Source organism: Bubalus kerabau, chromosome 3 (genome assembly GCF_029407905.1).
Source record: "Bubalus kerabau isolate K-KA32 ecotype Philippines breed swamp buffalo chromosome 3, PCC_UOA_SB_1v2, whole genome shotgun sequence".
NCBI lineage: Eukaryota > Metazoa > Chordata > Mammalia > Artiodactyla > Bovidae > Bubalus > Bubalus kerabau.
Genome location: NC_073626.1, coordinates 106,969,820 through 106,984,045, shown reverse-complemented (window position 1 = coordinate 106,984,045; position 14,226 = coordinate 106,969,820). Strand labels below are relative to the sequence as shown.

General features: G+C 37.8%; 1 protein-coding gene across 1 annotated transcript in view; it reads left to right on the top strand.

Annotated features, from left to right (window-relative positions):
- ARHGAP15 (Rho GTPase activating protein 15) overlaps positions 1-14,226 on the top strand; it is a 700,001-nt gene that overhangs the window by 396,159 nt on the left and 289,616 nt on the right. The window contains exon 9 of the mRNA XM_055572678.1: positions 12,706-12,828. Coding sequence (XP_055428653.1) covers positions 12,706-12,828 — 123 coding nt within the window. The remainder of the gene's footprint in view (positions 1-12,705; positions 12,829-14,226) is intronic.

Sequence of the window (14,226 nt, the reverse complement as noted above, 5' to 3'; positions counted from 1 at the left end):
TATAATATAGTGGGCTAAGGATTCAGTTCAGTTCAGGTCAGTTGCTCAGTCGTATCCGACTCTTTGCAATCCCATGAATCGCAGCACGCCAGGCCTCCCTGTCCATCACCAACTCCCGGAGTTCACTCAGACTCACATCCATCGAGTCAGTGATGCCATCCAACCATCTCATCCTCTGTCGTCCCCTTCTCCTCCTGCCCCCAATCCCTCCCAGCATCAGAGTCTTTTCCAATGAGTTAACTCTTCGCATGAGGTGGCCAAAGTACTGGAGTTTCAGCTTTAGCATCATTCCTTCCAAAGAAATCCAGGGCTGATCTCCTTCAGAATGGACAGGTTGGATCTCCTTGCAGTCCAAGGGACTCTCAAGAGTCTTCTCCAACACCACAGTTCAAAAGCATCAATTCTTTGGCGCTCAGCTTTCTTCACAGTCCAACTCTCACATCCATACATGACCACTGGAAAAACCATAGCCTTGACTAGACGGACCTTTGTTGGCAAAGTAATGTCTCTGCTTTTCAATATGCTATCTAGGTTGGTCATAACTTTCCTTCCAAGGAGTAAGCGTCTTCAATATGCTATCTAGGTTGGTCATAACTTTCCTTCCAAGGAGTAAGTGTCTTTTAATTTCATGGCTGCAGTCACCATCTGCAGTGATTTTGGAGCCCAGAAAAATAAAGTCTTCCACTGTTTCCACTGTTTCCCCATCTATTTCCCATGAAGTGATGGGACCAGATGCCATGATCTTCGTTTTCTGTTGAGCTTTAAGCCAACTTTTTCACTCTCCACTTTCACTTTCATCAAGAGGCTTTTTAGTTCCTCTTAACTTTCTGCCATAAGGGTGGTGTCATCTGCATATCTGAGGTTATTGATATTTCTCCCAGTAATCTTACACCATCTGTTTTGAAAAAAATATAGTGTGATGACAGTAATCAAGAACAAGAACTAAGAAACTGAGAGAGATGATTAGGTCACTAAAGCATTTTTGCTTAAAAGGAAGCCCCAGTCAGTACTCTGCATCTCTATTCCTATATTCATTCTTGTCTTAATGCATTCAGCACCTGGAGCACAGTGAGTGGTTCTTGTATTCACCTTCTTCCCAGTAGCTGAAGAGTTCAATTTGTGTTTATGGTGGTCGTGCTCTCTGCAGCCCAAAAGCCATCTTCGGTTGTTCTGACTGGCAGTACAGAGTAGTCACGTATCAACGCTGATGCTGTCCCGTGATTCACTAAACTCACCTAAAGCAACTCATCTTCCCTTTTAGGTCTAGAGTGACACATGTGTCAAATTCCCTCAGTCATGTCCAACTCTTTGCGACTTCATGGACTGTAGACTGCCGGGTTCCTTTGTCTATGGAATTCTGCAGGCAAGAATGCTAGAGTGGATCGTCACTCCCTTTGCCAGAGGATCTTCCTGACCCAGGGATCAAACCTGGGTCTCCTGCATTGCAGTCAGATTCTTAACCATCTGAGCAACCTGGAGTAATTTTGTCAGAGTTCACCTGAAGCATATGATTTAAGACCTTAAGTTGAAAGTAACTGATTACAGTGGGAGGCTACTGCCACCTCTCTGTGTCCTTGGAACTTTGACAGCATTGCCAGACAGAGAGGCAGGCAGTGCGGCGGGTTAGGCATTGCCAGGGGCCGGAAATCAGACAGCTCATATTTGATTTCCAGCTTAGCCACTGTTGCTTACTTGGCATAACCTCTCTGAACCTCAGATCACTAAGCAGCAGAGTCAAGAGCAGTAAGAGAACCTACCACATTGAATGATTATAAGGACTAAATGAAATAGAATATTCTTTCCTTGTCACACTAGCAGCACTCTAAAAACAGTAATCCATGTGACTTTGGGATGATCAGATTGGCTTGTCAAAGTGGAAACTGAGATTGCTTTAAAAGAATCAATACTATATGGATTATAATATGTAATTGTATATATAATATTTAAACTGTGAGAAAAGTTAAATATATGTTTATTTATTTAACATTTCTCACAATCTAAATAAACACTTTATTCCACCACTTCCTCTTAAATATTGACTGCTTTGACTTAAGACATTTCTCAAACTACCAATGCCTGTACTATATATTTTTCTGCCCTGGTTCAAATTTTATGTTTTAAAAATTAGGGATACAGTATTGCATATTCTTGATCACACAGAGGACCAAGAGTTTAGAGATTAAAGAAAAATCTTCAGAGTTGTCATATATTTCTCCCCTCTACACCTGCTGAGAATACAGTATCTTTACACACATTTTTCACAAAGGTACAAGTACATACATGGACACAAAATACATAGTGATAGTAATCTCTATTTATGTCTTAAGGAGGGAAGATTTTATTGCCACTCATTCAATGCAAATGGGCTTTCCTGGCGGCTCAGTGGTAGAGAATCCACCAATGCAGGAGATGTGGGCTTGCTCTCTGGGTCAGGAAGATCCCTTGGAGAAGGAAAGGGCAACACGGTCCAGTATTCTTGCCTGGGAAATCCCATGGACGGAGGAACCTAGTGGGCTACAGTCCATGGCATTGCAAAAGAGCTGGATATGATTTAGCAAATAAACACCACCACCACTACCCAATGCAAATACTGCTAAGCATGAGTCAGTATGTAAAATCAGCGTGGACATTATCCAGTACTCTTAAATATGAATATTATTTCTTTTTCCAACTTTACTTTTTTTTCCATAGAAATCTAAGTGGTTATTTCCTAGAATTTTGTCATACTGCTACCTCTATGGGGGGAATTGCCATGCGTACAATTATATTGCTTTGGTTTTTTTATTTTGTTCTCTTTTTGTGGACTGATGTTCACATTCACCTATGAGGCTCTTCCCATTTGATTTGACTGTGGCCTATTTTATATCACTAGCCCATTCCTGTATTTAATATATAGAAAACATGGAAAACATGTTGCTACTTCATGGTGCCCTTTGTCTAGATTAATGCTCCATGCTATTTTTTCCTTTCTTTCTTAGTAATTTTGCTTTCAAAATCAGCTGCTGAGCTAAGGCAGCTCTGCAATCCCAAACTTTATTAGCAGATTTATCAAAGTTTTGAAATAGTTTTCAAGTGACAAAGTTTTACCAGCACTATATCAAGCAATAAGAAGCCAAGATAAAATTTCTCATCAATAGAAGATATTTGATGATCTGAATCTTTACATTTTATACTGTATCTGATTCTGTTTCAGAAAAAAACTGTCATTATGTATCTCTATACACACCATAGGTTTATTTATTTAGGTATATTTTCTCTTTCTTCTTTCCTTTTTTATTTGTAGCATTTCCACAACCTTTTGATGGAAAATCTTTTGCAACTCTCACTTATAGAAATAAACTAGACAGACTTACAGTTGAAAGAATATTATATTTGTGATGAAATTGCTCAGTGTTTGCAGTACAGTTTTGAAGTTGCCATCATCATCACAACCACCCTGAAAGTTATTGTTTAAGTAACTCAAAGCTATGCTAAATGCTATAAAAATAGTTTAAATATAACACCCTGACTCACACTACAGCAATGCATTATAAACTAGATACACCTAAGATATATGATCAGCAAAATAAAAATGTTAAGCCTATACATGAAAATGCTATGAAGAATTTATTATAATTACTAGAAAAATAACTTAACGGTATTTCCATATGGCCAAATGACAGGGCTATGACAGTAAACTGCCTGCTGTTTATTGACACTGAAAACGTAAAAAAGTGGTTAGATCTGTCTACTTAAACTAGATAATTTAGCGAAAAAGTAAACATTTATATTGCATGAATTCTCATGAGTGGATAGCATAAATATGAATCATCAAAGAGAGAATGTTATCATACCCTTCTGTTTCCAACTGATTATTTTGTTTTTCTATAACATCTAAATGGGAATTAAGTGGTTAAAACACAGCACTGCTGTTAGAATGCCGGGTATTCCCTCTTCCAATTATTTCCAGATTTAATCCTGATTTGTGTTTCAAGTAAGTCACTTGAAGTTTCAATAACTTAGTTTCTCGAGTGGTTGAAATTATGACTTCTGTTTACACTGAGCTTGTGAAGAAAACAATACATTAAATGACCAACAGTACATTAAGCCCAAACTTACCCTTTCTGCCCACTCTGACACAGGGAGATATGTGCAAAGTGTTTTGAGCTGTAAAACCACACTGTGGAGAGAGTAAGCAGCATTTATTACAGCCTAATGAATTAGGATAAGAGGGTGTGCCCTGGAAAGGAATCAGGCAGGAGGCAGACAAGAAATTTAATGAATTTTGTTTCCCAATTTTGGGTAAGGTGCTCTTGTTTTAGTAAGTTAGAAAGTGGTACAACAGGGAAATTCCAAATACAAGATCATATTGGAAAATATGAAAGGAGAAAATCAGCTTTTTCTTTTGTGATCCACATGATGGTTTGAGAAGTGTTTGGAAATCTTTGGGGATGAAGAGTCTCATATAACCTGATTTTTTCATTTTTTTCTGGATTTCCCTCTCGGAACCCTGCAGTGTGATAAGATGATTGTACTAAGTGACTCCCGCCAGCTTTGCTCTGAACATCCCACTAGACTCTCCATGTGTTGGGAGCTCCTAGCAGCTAATACAGCTATCTATCTACACCTATGTTGCTCCTTATGTAAACCCCCACCAAAAAAGTAACAATACCCTAGAAAGTTGTTTGAAACAGCATTTCTGAAGGGTAGTAACTCTACTTTCCTTTAGCAATATTTCTGATATGTTAGCTCTCCCAGCATTTCCAAATTGAAAAAAAAAATATTAACAACATGTAAGTGTAACATGGGAATACCGCGAGAACAGGAGTTTGGCAGGAAAACGGGATATTTCAAAATAAGATCCACAACAAGACAAATTCTGGCAAATGCACAGTTCTGGATCATATTATCCAAATTGTTGGATTCTGGAATATTTGAGAGGTGTTTTTTTTTTGTTTTTTTTTTTTTGTTTTTTTTTTTTTGTGGTTCCCATCACTTAATAGCATGGTAGTGGATGTTCATCATTCAAATTGCATTGCTTCCTCCTCCCATTACTAAAGTTGGAAAATAAATATACAAAAGGCATCCATTATAGTACAAAAAGCATTCATTATAGTAAGCATTCCTACCTTGAGAGGTAGTTTTAACACCATAATGGCTGCGTCAGGTATAAAACTTGTGTTGGGATAACGCCATGTATTGATATCATATGTAATGATATTTATTGGAAATCATCTTGAAAAACTCAGGGTCCTAACTATTCTCTAGTGTGAGCAGCTTTAACAGCAATTAAATCTCTCCACTGGTTAAGAAAGGTGCTTAAAACTAATGCCTTAGGTCTATGAGGGTGGAGACTTAAATTGCATATTGTTATTCAGAATTCTTAGGCTTTGAAAAATATTCTGTTTGTTTGGGCTTGAAAAAAAAACATCACGCATTGGTGTGGGAAAAAAAAACAAGAGAGACAGGAAGCACAAAGGAAATAAAATAAAAGTAAATTCTAAAATACCTAGAAAGTTAATCCAATTCAACTTAACTTTTCTTAGAGTTGAAAATATGTAGAATTAAGAGTGATTCCTCTGTAAATCAGATTAAATTCTTTGGAATTTAAACCTATATCTTTTTGGTTTATTTTTCAGTTTTTGAATAAAAATTTTAAATGGGAACGGAAAAAAACTGCTCATTGGCTTAACATAAATCTTTAAATTGCAATAAGTTTCACCCTCAAAAAGTAGTTGAATCTCTGAGGAAAAGGAAAAGGCTGAATTCTATTTTTCATAAATGATGGATTATTGTACCACACTGTGTATTTTCCAGTAAAGTGTCCTTTTATTTGTACTGTGTGATTACAAGTTTCTAAAAGTATGTGTGGGGTCACTTGGGTGCTGTGGGAAAGTGGAAGGAACTCTGTTCTGTTAAAATCAGTAGTGAAATCAGAAGCAAACTATGTCCTGATTACCATAGGCATGTGTTTAAATTTTGCTTTCCTTAATTGGTTATGTTGTATTTACTTAAAATGAACAATTTGGCAAGTTTTTCTCCCTTGACAACAGAAAAGCGTAAACTGTTTTATAAGTTTGGCTGTTAAAATCAGATTTGTAAACCGCAATATTCAAAGACTTTTACTGCTGTTTACAGGGGTCCAGTGATGGACTTTGCTTTATAACCGTGTGCTTTTTTTACATTTTTGGTTTGTATTTACAGTGCTTTAAAGTTATTTGGTTAATTAAAAACTATGCCATATATTATAGTCATCTATTGACTTTAACTTTTGCACAACTCTTCTTAGAACAAAATGAGCAGAATGAATGATGGCAGAGGCCTGGCAATTTGACTTGTCATCTAAGGACGATTATTTATGGCATCAGGAAATGGAAGTTGACGCTGTAGTCTGTCTCCAGGAAAGTCATCATTAGAGGCAACTTTGGATAGTTTGGCTGTGTTAAAAACTGTGTAATCATATCCAAGACTGCTAGTTTCTCAGAATGTATGAGAAGCAAACAAGCTAAAGCATCTTAAAGTATACTTGCATTTTTCTTGTAAAAACAGTGTACCTTACACACATTTCACACATGTGGAGCCAGATGGTGGTATTGAAAACAATATATATATATATATATGTATGTATATATGCACATATATACACATCTAATTAAGAGTACTATCACCAGAGTACCTGTTTCCAAAAATATATAACTTACTATATAATTACTTTCATGTGTATATGTGTTTTAATTTGCAAAGTACTTTTTAATCATATCATTTTTACTAGTCCCTAAATGGCAGAAAAAATACCATCATTGGCTCTGAATTCCTGGCAGCCTGTCATGGAAAATGACGGGATTTTGACATGAGACTAGAAATAGAAAATAATACCTTTGGTAACCTGTGAAAATTTAGATTGTTTGTTCCATATCATTTCAAAAGCAGACTTTGAGACCCAAATTACTGAGGTAGGTTTCTCCTGAAGGATACTCGTTCGTTTAGCCCCCAGAACTAGAACCAAGGCCCTTGGGCCTTTAACAGCTGTCAGTTGGAGCAGATTTTATATGACCAGACCCAAATGAAAGTTGATAGGCTAGAATGTAAGCACAGCATATTAAGATGCTCAAAATGACTCATCCAGTCATAAAATTTTGAGTCAGTTAATGCCTGATATTCACGGTCCTATAAGAGCAGTTGTGGCTAGCATGGGTTCTAATGGCTCTTGGTATTTCTCCAGAATGACCTGAGGTCAATTCCTCCACTAAGATCCCTTAGTCTCTTGTACTTCATACTCCTCACCATACTGTATTATTACTGTAGAGACCATATGCATTTTTATCCACAGCAGTTAAATCCAACACTACCATGCATGCATGTGGCCAGTTTGTATATTTTTTTAAGCATCTAGCAGCACTGTCCAGGAACATTTGAGCCTAATTTAAAATCTTCTCATAGCCACATTTTTTAAAGAAACAAGAAATAAGTTTTAATAATATAGTTTAACAAAAATACCCCAAACACTATTATTTCAACCTATGGCAAAAGCAGCATTGTAAGTAGTCAATAGCCCAGAGTGACTAGTGACTACTGAATTGGACAGTGCAGCTCTAAAGCACTGCTCCTCAAACCATTTTAAGTTAAGATACACATACACACACAAAATGTAATAGATGATACATCAGATATATATGTTAAGTATATGTGTATATGTAATAAACTGTTATTCACTCTTGTGTGTGACACAAAGAGTTGGACACAACTCTTTGTGACCCCATGAACTGTGGGCCACCAAGCTCCTCTGTCTATAGAGTTCTTGAGGCAAGAATATTCGAGTGGGTTGCCATTCCCTTCTCCAGGGAATCTTCCCGACTCAGGGATCAAACTCAGGTCTCCTGAATTAGCAGGTGGATTCTGTACTGTCTGAGCCACCAGGGAAGTCCATATAGATAATATATGCTGCTTATAGAGAGATTTATTATTAAAATAAGACTTTTTTCACTTTTCACAGTTCCTTTACATTTTGTCGGTCCATGAGTAGCCCTTCCACCACCAATCAATGAAAATTTTCCCTTCAGTTGGGAATGATTCTCAACAGGGAATGTGTCTCCTCCGTCTCCCCGCAGGAGACATTGGAAAATGTCTAGAGACATTTTTGATTGCCACAGTTTAGGAGAGGATGCTACTAGCATATTGTGGGTAGAGACCAAGGAGGCTTTTCAACACCCTTACTCTGCACAGACAACCCCCTGAAAAAAGGAATTGTCTGACCTAATATACCAATAGTGCCAAAGCTGAGAACCTTCCTTTGAGGTAATATAAGATATTATGATCTTTTAAGTGGCAAGTACTGTCTTAACTTAGTATTTAATAGTGTATAATCCCATGTGATAATTTAAATTTTTCACTTAATTTAAAATTAAGACTCCACTCTATACTTAGCTAGGAGGAGGGCAAGATGTCTTCCTCTCTTTTCCTTAGCCTTGCATTTCACCCTAACTCCCCATTTTGCTAACAAAAGTTTGTAACTACCTTGTGGTCAAAGCTAAAGGAAGGAGGTTGCAAAAATGTCCTTATTTGACCAGTTACAAGAAAGCTTCTCACACTAGGCCTGGCAGACTCTGTAAAGCTAGACACTCTCCCTTAGGCACTTTCATGGGTTCCTTTGAGACCCCACTAGGAAAATTTGACTTCAAATCCTTTAATTCAAGCAATTTATTTTCTCCCAGCTCCAGTCCCCTCCTAACTCTCTCTCTTTTTATTCTGAGTTCCTCAGGAGGGGATAGAATGGCTCAAGTGTAGCTCCCCTACAGCTATCATTCAGTAAACTGTTTTGTACCCAATAGCAACATAAAATTTTTTAATTGATTAAAACCATTCTATTTTAAAAGACTAACTGAGCTCCTGATACTTTCGTTTTCCTTCACCTTCCATTTTTCACTGTTAGTTCAGTTCAGTCACTCAGTCGTGTCCAACTCTTTGTAACCCCATGGACTGCAGCACACCAGGCTTTCCTGTCCATCACCAACTCCCGGAGTAGACTCAAACTCATGTCCATTGAATCGGTGATGCCATCCAACCATCTCATCCTCTATTGTCCCCTTCTCCTCCTGCCTTCAATCTTTCCCAGCATCAGGGTCTTTTCCAATGAGTCAGCTCTTCACATCAGGTGGTCAAAGTATTGGAGTTTCAGCTTTAGCATCAGTCCTTCCAATGAATATTCAGGACTGATTTCCTTTAGGATTGACTGGTTTGATCTTCTTGCAGTCCAAGGGACTTTCAAGAGTCTTCTCCAACACCACAGTTGAAAAGCATCAATTTTTCAGTGCTCAGCTTTCTTTATAGTCCAACTCTCACATCCATACATGACTACTAGAAAAACCATAGTTTTGACTAGACAGGCCTTTGTTGACAAAGTAATGTCTCTGCTTTTTAATGTGCTGTCTAGGTTGGTCATACCTTTTCTTCCAAGGAGCAAGTGTCTTTTAATTTCATGGCTGCAGTCACCATCTGCTGTGATTTTGGAGCCCCCCAAAATAAAATACTCCAATATATTAGAATACCAGATAAAAATCTTATTAGACTGGTCCCATATCCCAACTTGACTTTGAACAAGTTACTTAACCTCTTTAATTTAGCTTCTTCACCATTTAAAATGAGTAGAATTAGTTTTGTTTGTTGTTCACTCTCTAAATTCATGTCCGACTCTGTGGCACCATGGACTGCAGCGTGCCAGGCTCCTCTGTCCAATACTTCAAAAGATCATTTTGTGATTTGATTCAGAAAATATTGATTAAACCTTTACTATGTGATAAACAATGTTGCAGTATTAGGGACACATTAGTGAACAGTGTTTATAAAAGTACATAAAATCCCTTCTTACACTGTAGGAGAATTAGGTTAAATCACATTATATGCTTAGGAGAGTTTCAAGCATATGGTAAGGTCTCAATACATTTTAGATATAGTATTATTAACCCATTTGAATGATTGTGTATGTGCCTGCATGCTTAGTCACTCAGTTTTGTCTGACTATTTGTGACACCATGGACTATAGCTTGCCAGGCTCCTCTGTCCATGGAATTCTCCAGGCAAGAATACTGAAGGGGGTTGCCATTTCCTACTCCAGGGAATTTTCCTGACCCAGAGATTAAACTTGTGTCTCTTGCATCTCCTGCACTGGCAAGTGGATTCATTACCACTGAGCCACCTGGAAAGCTCTAATATTGAATGATCAGCTTATTCTGAAATGTGATTTGAGAGGAAAAGACCTCCATTTTCCTACTGAGGTGTCCCAAATCGTCACATGAAATTGGTAATTAGGTGAGGACAACGAAGGGCCCTGTTAAGATGAGTATCTCATGGCATAGAGACAATAAATTCCTATCATTTTACCAATTATTAATGATTTTATTGTTTTGTTGCTGTTGTTCAGTTGCTAAGTCGTGTCTGACTCTTTGTGGCCCCGTGAACTGCAGCATGCCCAGCTCCTCTGTCCTCCACTGTTTCCCGGTGTTTGCTCAAATCCATGTCCATTGAATTGATGATGCTATTAGCCATCTCATCCTCTGCTGCCCCCTTCTCCTTTTGTCTTTGATCTTTCCGAGTATCAGAGTCTTTTCCAATGAATTCGCTGCTCCCACCAGATGGTCAAAGTATTGGAGCTTCAACTTCAGCAACAGTCTTCCCAATGAATATTCAGGGTTGATGTCCTTTAGGATTGACTTGTTTGACCTCCTTGCAGTCCAAGGGGCTCTCAAGAGTCTTCTCCAGCACAATGATTAATGATAAGAATCATTATTAATAGTGAAAGTTAAAGTTACTCAGTTGTGTCTGACTCTTTGCCACCCCATGGACTATACGGTCCATGGAATTTTCCAGGCCAGAATGCTGGAGTGGGTAGCCTTTCCCTTCTCCAGGTGATCTTCCTAACCCAGGTATCAAACCCAGGTCTCCCACACTGCAGGCAGATTCTTTACCAGCTGAGCCACAAGGGAACCCCTGTTAATAATGTCATTAATAATAAGATAACTTGAAAGTGTTTAGGCTCTGTGCTAATGAAGGTACAGACCTTAAATGTTTTGTTCATCATTGAATCCAGATCCTTTAGCATAGGATGTGATAATCAGTAGGCATTCAGCAAACATGTGCTTAGTAAATGAATTATTAATAGATACACACCTAACTTTCATGATAACAGTGAGGCTAGTAAAACTGAGATGGGGGACTGATGAAGACATGGCAAAAGTTTGAGTCAATATGAGTTACAGAATTTCACCTAGTGGTAATTTCACACAAATAAGAAGAGAAAGATGTATCTGCATTCTTTTTAAAAAATTAATGAATTAACTTAGCTGTGCCAGGTCTTAGTGGGGCACAAGGGACCTTTGACCTTCATTGTGGCATGCAAAGTCCTTTAGTTGCAGCATTTGAACTGTTAATTGCATCCGGTTTCCTGACCAGGGATCAAACCCTGGACCCCAGCATTGGGAGCTCAGAGTCTTAGCCACTGGATGGCCAGGGGAATCTGAAATCTTAAAAATATCTGCTTTCTTAACTTGATAAAGAAGCTTGAAAAAAATCATTAGGTATGCAGGACCTTTGAAAATGCCTAAATTTCCTACTGTTCAATTCAGTTCATTCAGTCACTCAGTCATGTCCGACCCTGCGACCCCATGGACTGCAGCACAGGAGGCTTCCCTGTCCATCACCAACTCCTGAAGACTCAAACTCATGTCCATTGAGTTGGTGATGCCATCCAACCATCTCATCCTCTATTGTCCCCTTCTCCTCCTGCCTTCAATCTTTCCCAGCATCAGGGTCTTTTCCAATGAGTCAGCTCTTTGCATCAGGTGGCCAAAATATTGGAATTTCAGCTTTAGCATCAGTCCTTCCAATGAATATTCAGGATTGATTTCCTTTAAGATTGATTGGTTTGATCTCCTTGCAGTCCAAAGGACTCTCAAGAGTCTTCTCCAACACCACAATTCAAAAGCATCAATTCTTCAGTGCTCAGCTTACTTTATAGTCCAACTCTCACATCCATACATGACTATTGGGAAAACCATAACTTTGACTAGATGGATCTTGGTCAGCAAAGTAATGTCTCTGCTTTTTAATAATGCTCTCTAGGTTTGTCATTGCTTTTAATTGAAATTGACAAGAGCTTTTCTCTCTGCAAGTTAGATGAACTTTTCTATAATTTTGTGTACAGATACAGTTTGGTAGAGGGCTTCCCCTAGTGGTTCAGCATTAAGGAATCTACCTGCATCACAGGAAACATAGGAAATGCAGGTTCGGTCCCTGGATCAGGAACATCCCCTGGGGGAGGAAATGGCAACCCACTCCAGTATTCTTGCCTGGAGAATCCCAGGGACAGAGGAGCCTGGTGGGCTACAGTCCACAGGGTTGCAAAGAGTTGGACACGACTGACTAAACACACATACATACACAGGTGGAGCTATCCAAATGAGTTATCATGTTAACTATGAGGAAGTTAATGTGAAAATAAATTGTGAAAATATGGACCTAACCACATTTTCATTACATGTTCATGTAGCAACAGAGCTAATATTTTCACATGGCAAATTTTTACTCCTGTGCCCTGTCTAAACAGAAGGGCCTGAGCTATGAATTCAGGTAGTCATCCCATAACTAGCAGTTTTCTATTCATATTTGCATAAAGTAATAATCATAAAGGAAAAATTTACTGGAAGCCTCTGACTTTTTTTTTTTAATCTCCAGTGTTCAGACTGCATCATAGTGCTTCTGATACAAGCGACAAAAACCGAGTTAAAAGCAGATTAAAGAAGTTTATTACTCGAAGACCTTCCCTGAAAACTCTGCAAGAAAAAGGACTTATTAAAGGTATAGAATATTTTATACTTTTACTGTAACAGTGATAAATGAATGTGCCTCTCTGTCAGTAGTTAGTTGGCTCTAAAGGAGTTTTAGGAGATTTTATTCTTCTTAGGTTGCTTATTAAATGTTCTGCTCTATGACAGAAGGAAAAATAGCTATCCAGAAAACTAATCCTGAGAAAATAAAGGTTGTATCATAAGATCATTGAAAAAATACCAGGCTTTGCCCTCAGAGGATCTGGGAGCCAAGAAGAAACATCCCAGTGGCCCATTAGAATGACCCCACATGCTGGGATAATCTTCGATGTACCTATTGCTCCAGAATATTTACTAACAGCATCCCTTTTCATTCTCAATTGAGTCTTGAATTGTATAATAAGTTATCTGATCACCTAGTCATAGTCTGAAGGAGGGCTAGGAAGAAAGTCTAAGATAAACTAGTGTCGTGAAAACTTACAGGTTTGAAAACTGGAGGACCCAGAACTCAATCTAAATTGAAATAAGCAGATATTTTGCAAATATGTGTAAAGTATATAAAATATCTTCCACCATTCCAACACCAGAAGAGAAGAACACTCTGGCATGAGACTGTAATTGGGACTCAGACTTCTAGTCTACCACTCACTAATATTGATGTTGAGCAAGTTGTTATCTCTGAGCCTCAGAGATGTTATCTCAGAGCCTCTTCTTTTAACTGGGGATACTTATACCCATCACTGAGAAGACTCTTAAACAAATGAGTTAATCCATTTAAAGTATTTAACAGCGCTTCTGGAATATAAGTATTCAAAAAATGTCCTCTGCTATCACTAATATTATTATCATTCATTACTGTTGTTGTTACCAGATAGATGAAAGGATGGATGGACAGATAAAACCAGTGATGTAGATTTCTATGACTGGAAATCACCTTATAGATCACAGAGGCAAATGTATTATTTTCCTAAGAAAAAAATATATTCATCAAGTCCATTATTCTCCCTGGTTTTCAGATTTTCTAACCAATGGACACATTTTGAAAATTAAATACAAGAAAGAATTTGAAAATAGGCTAAAATAAAGTACTAAAATAAACTTGGAGAATGAAGTGGAAAGACATCCTTATAGAAGTCAAAAAGTGATTTATGATGCAAGTATTTATCAGGAACAGGGCAAAGCAGATAGTATTTTCAGCACTACTTGGGACGAGAATTATTTCAATAGTTTACAATAGCCATCTGACCTATTAACTTCAGTCTCTTTTTAAAATAGGTGAACATATCACAAAAATCATCTAGCATTTTGAACCAATTGTGAAAGGTTAAATTTTGTGAAGCATGAACATACCTATCACTAATAGAGTGGAAAATTCTTTAACATAAACATTTGGAAGTAGAACTAGCACCTGCTTTAAATCAGTCTTAAG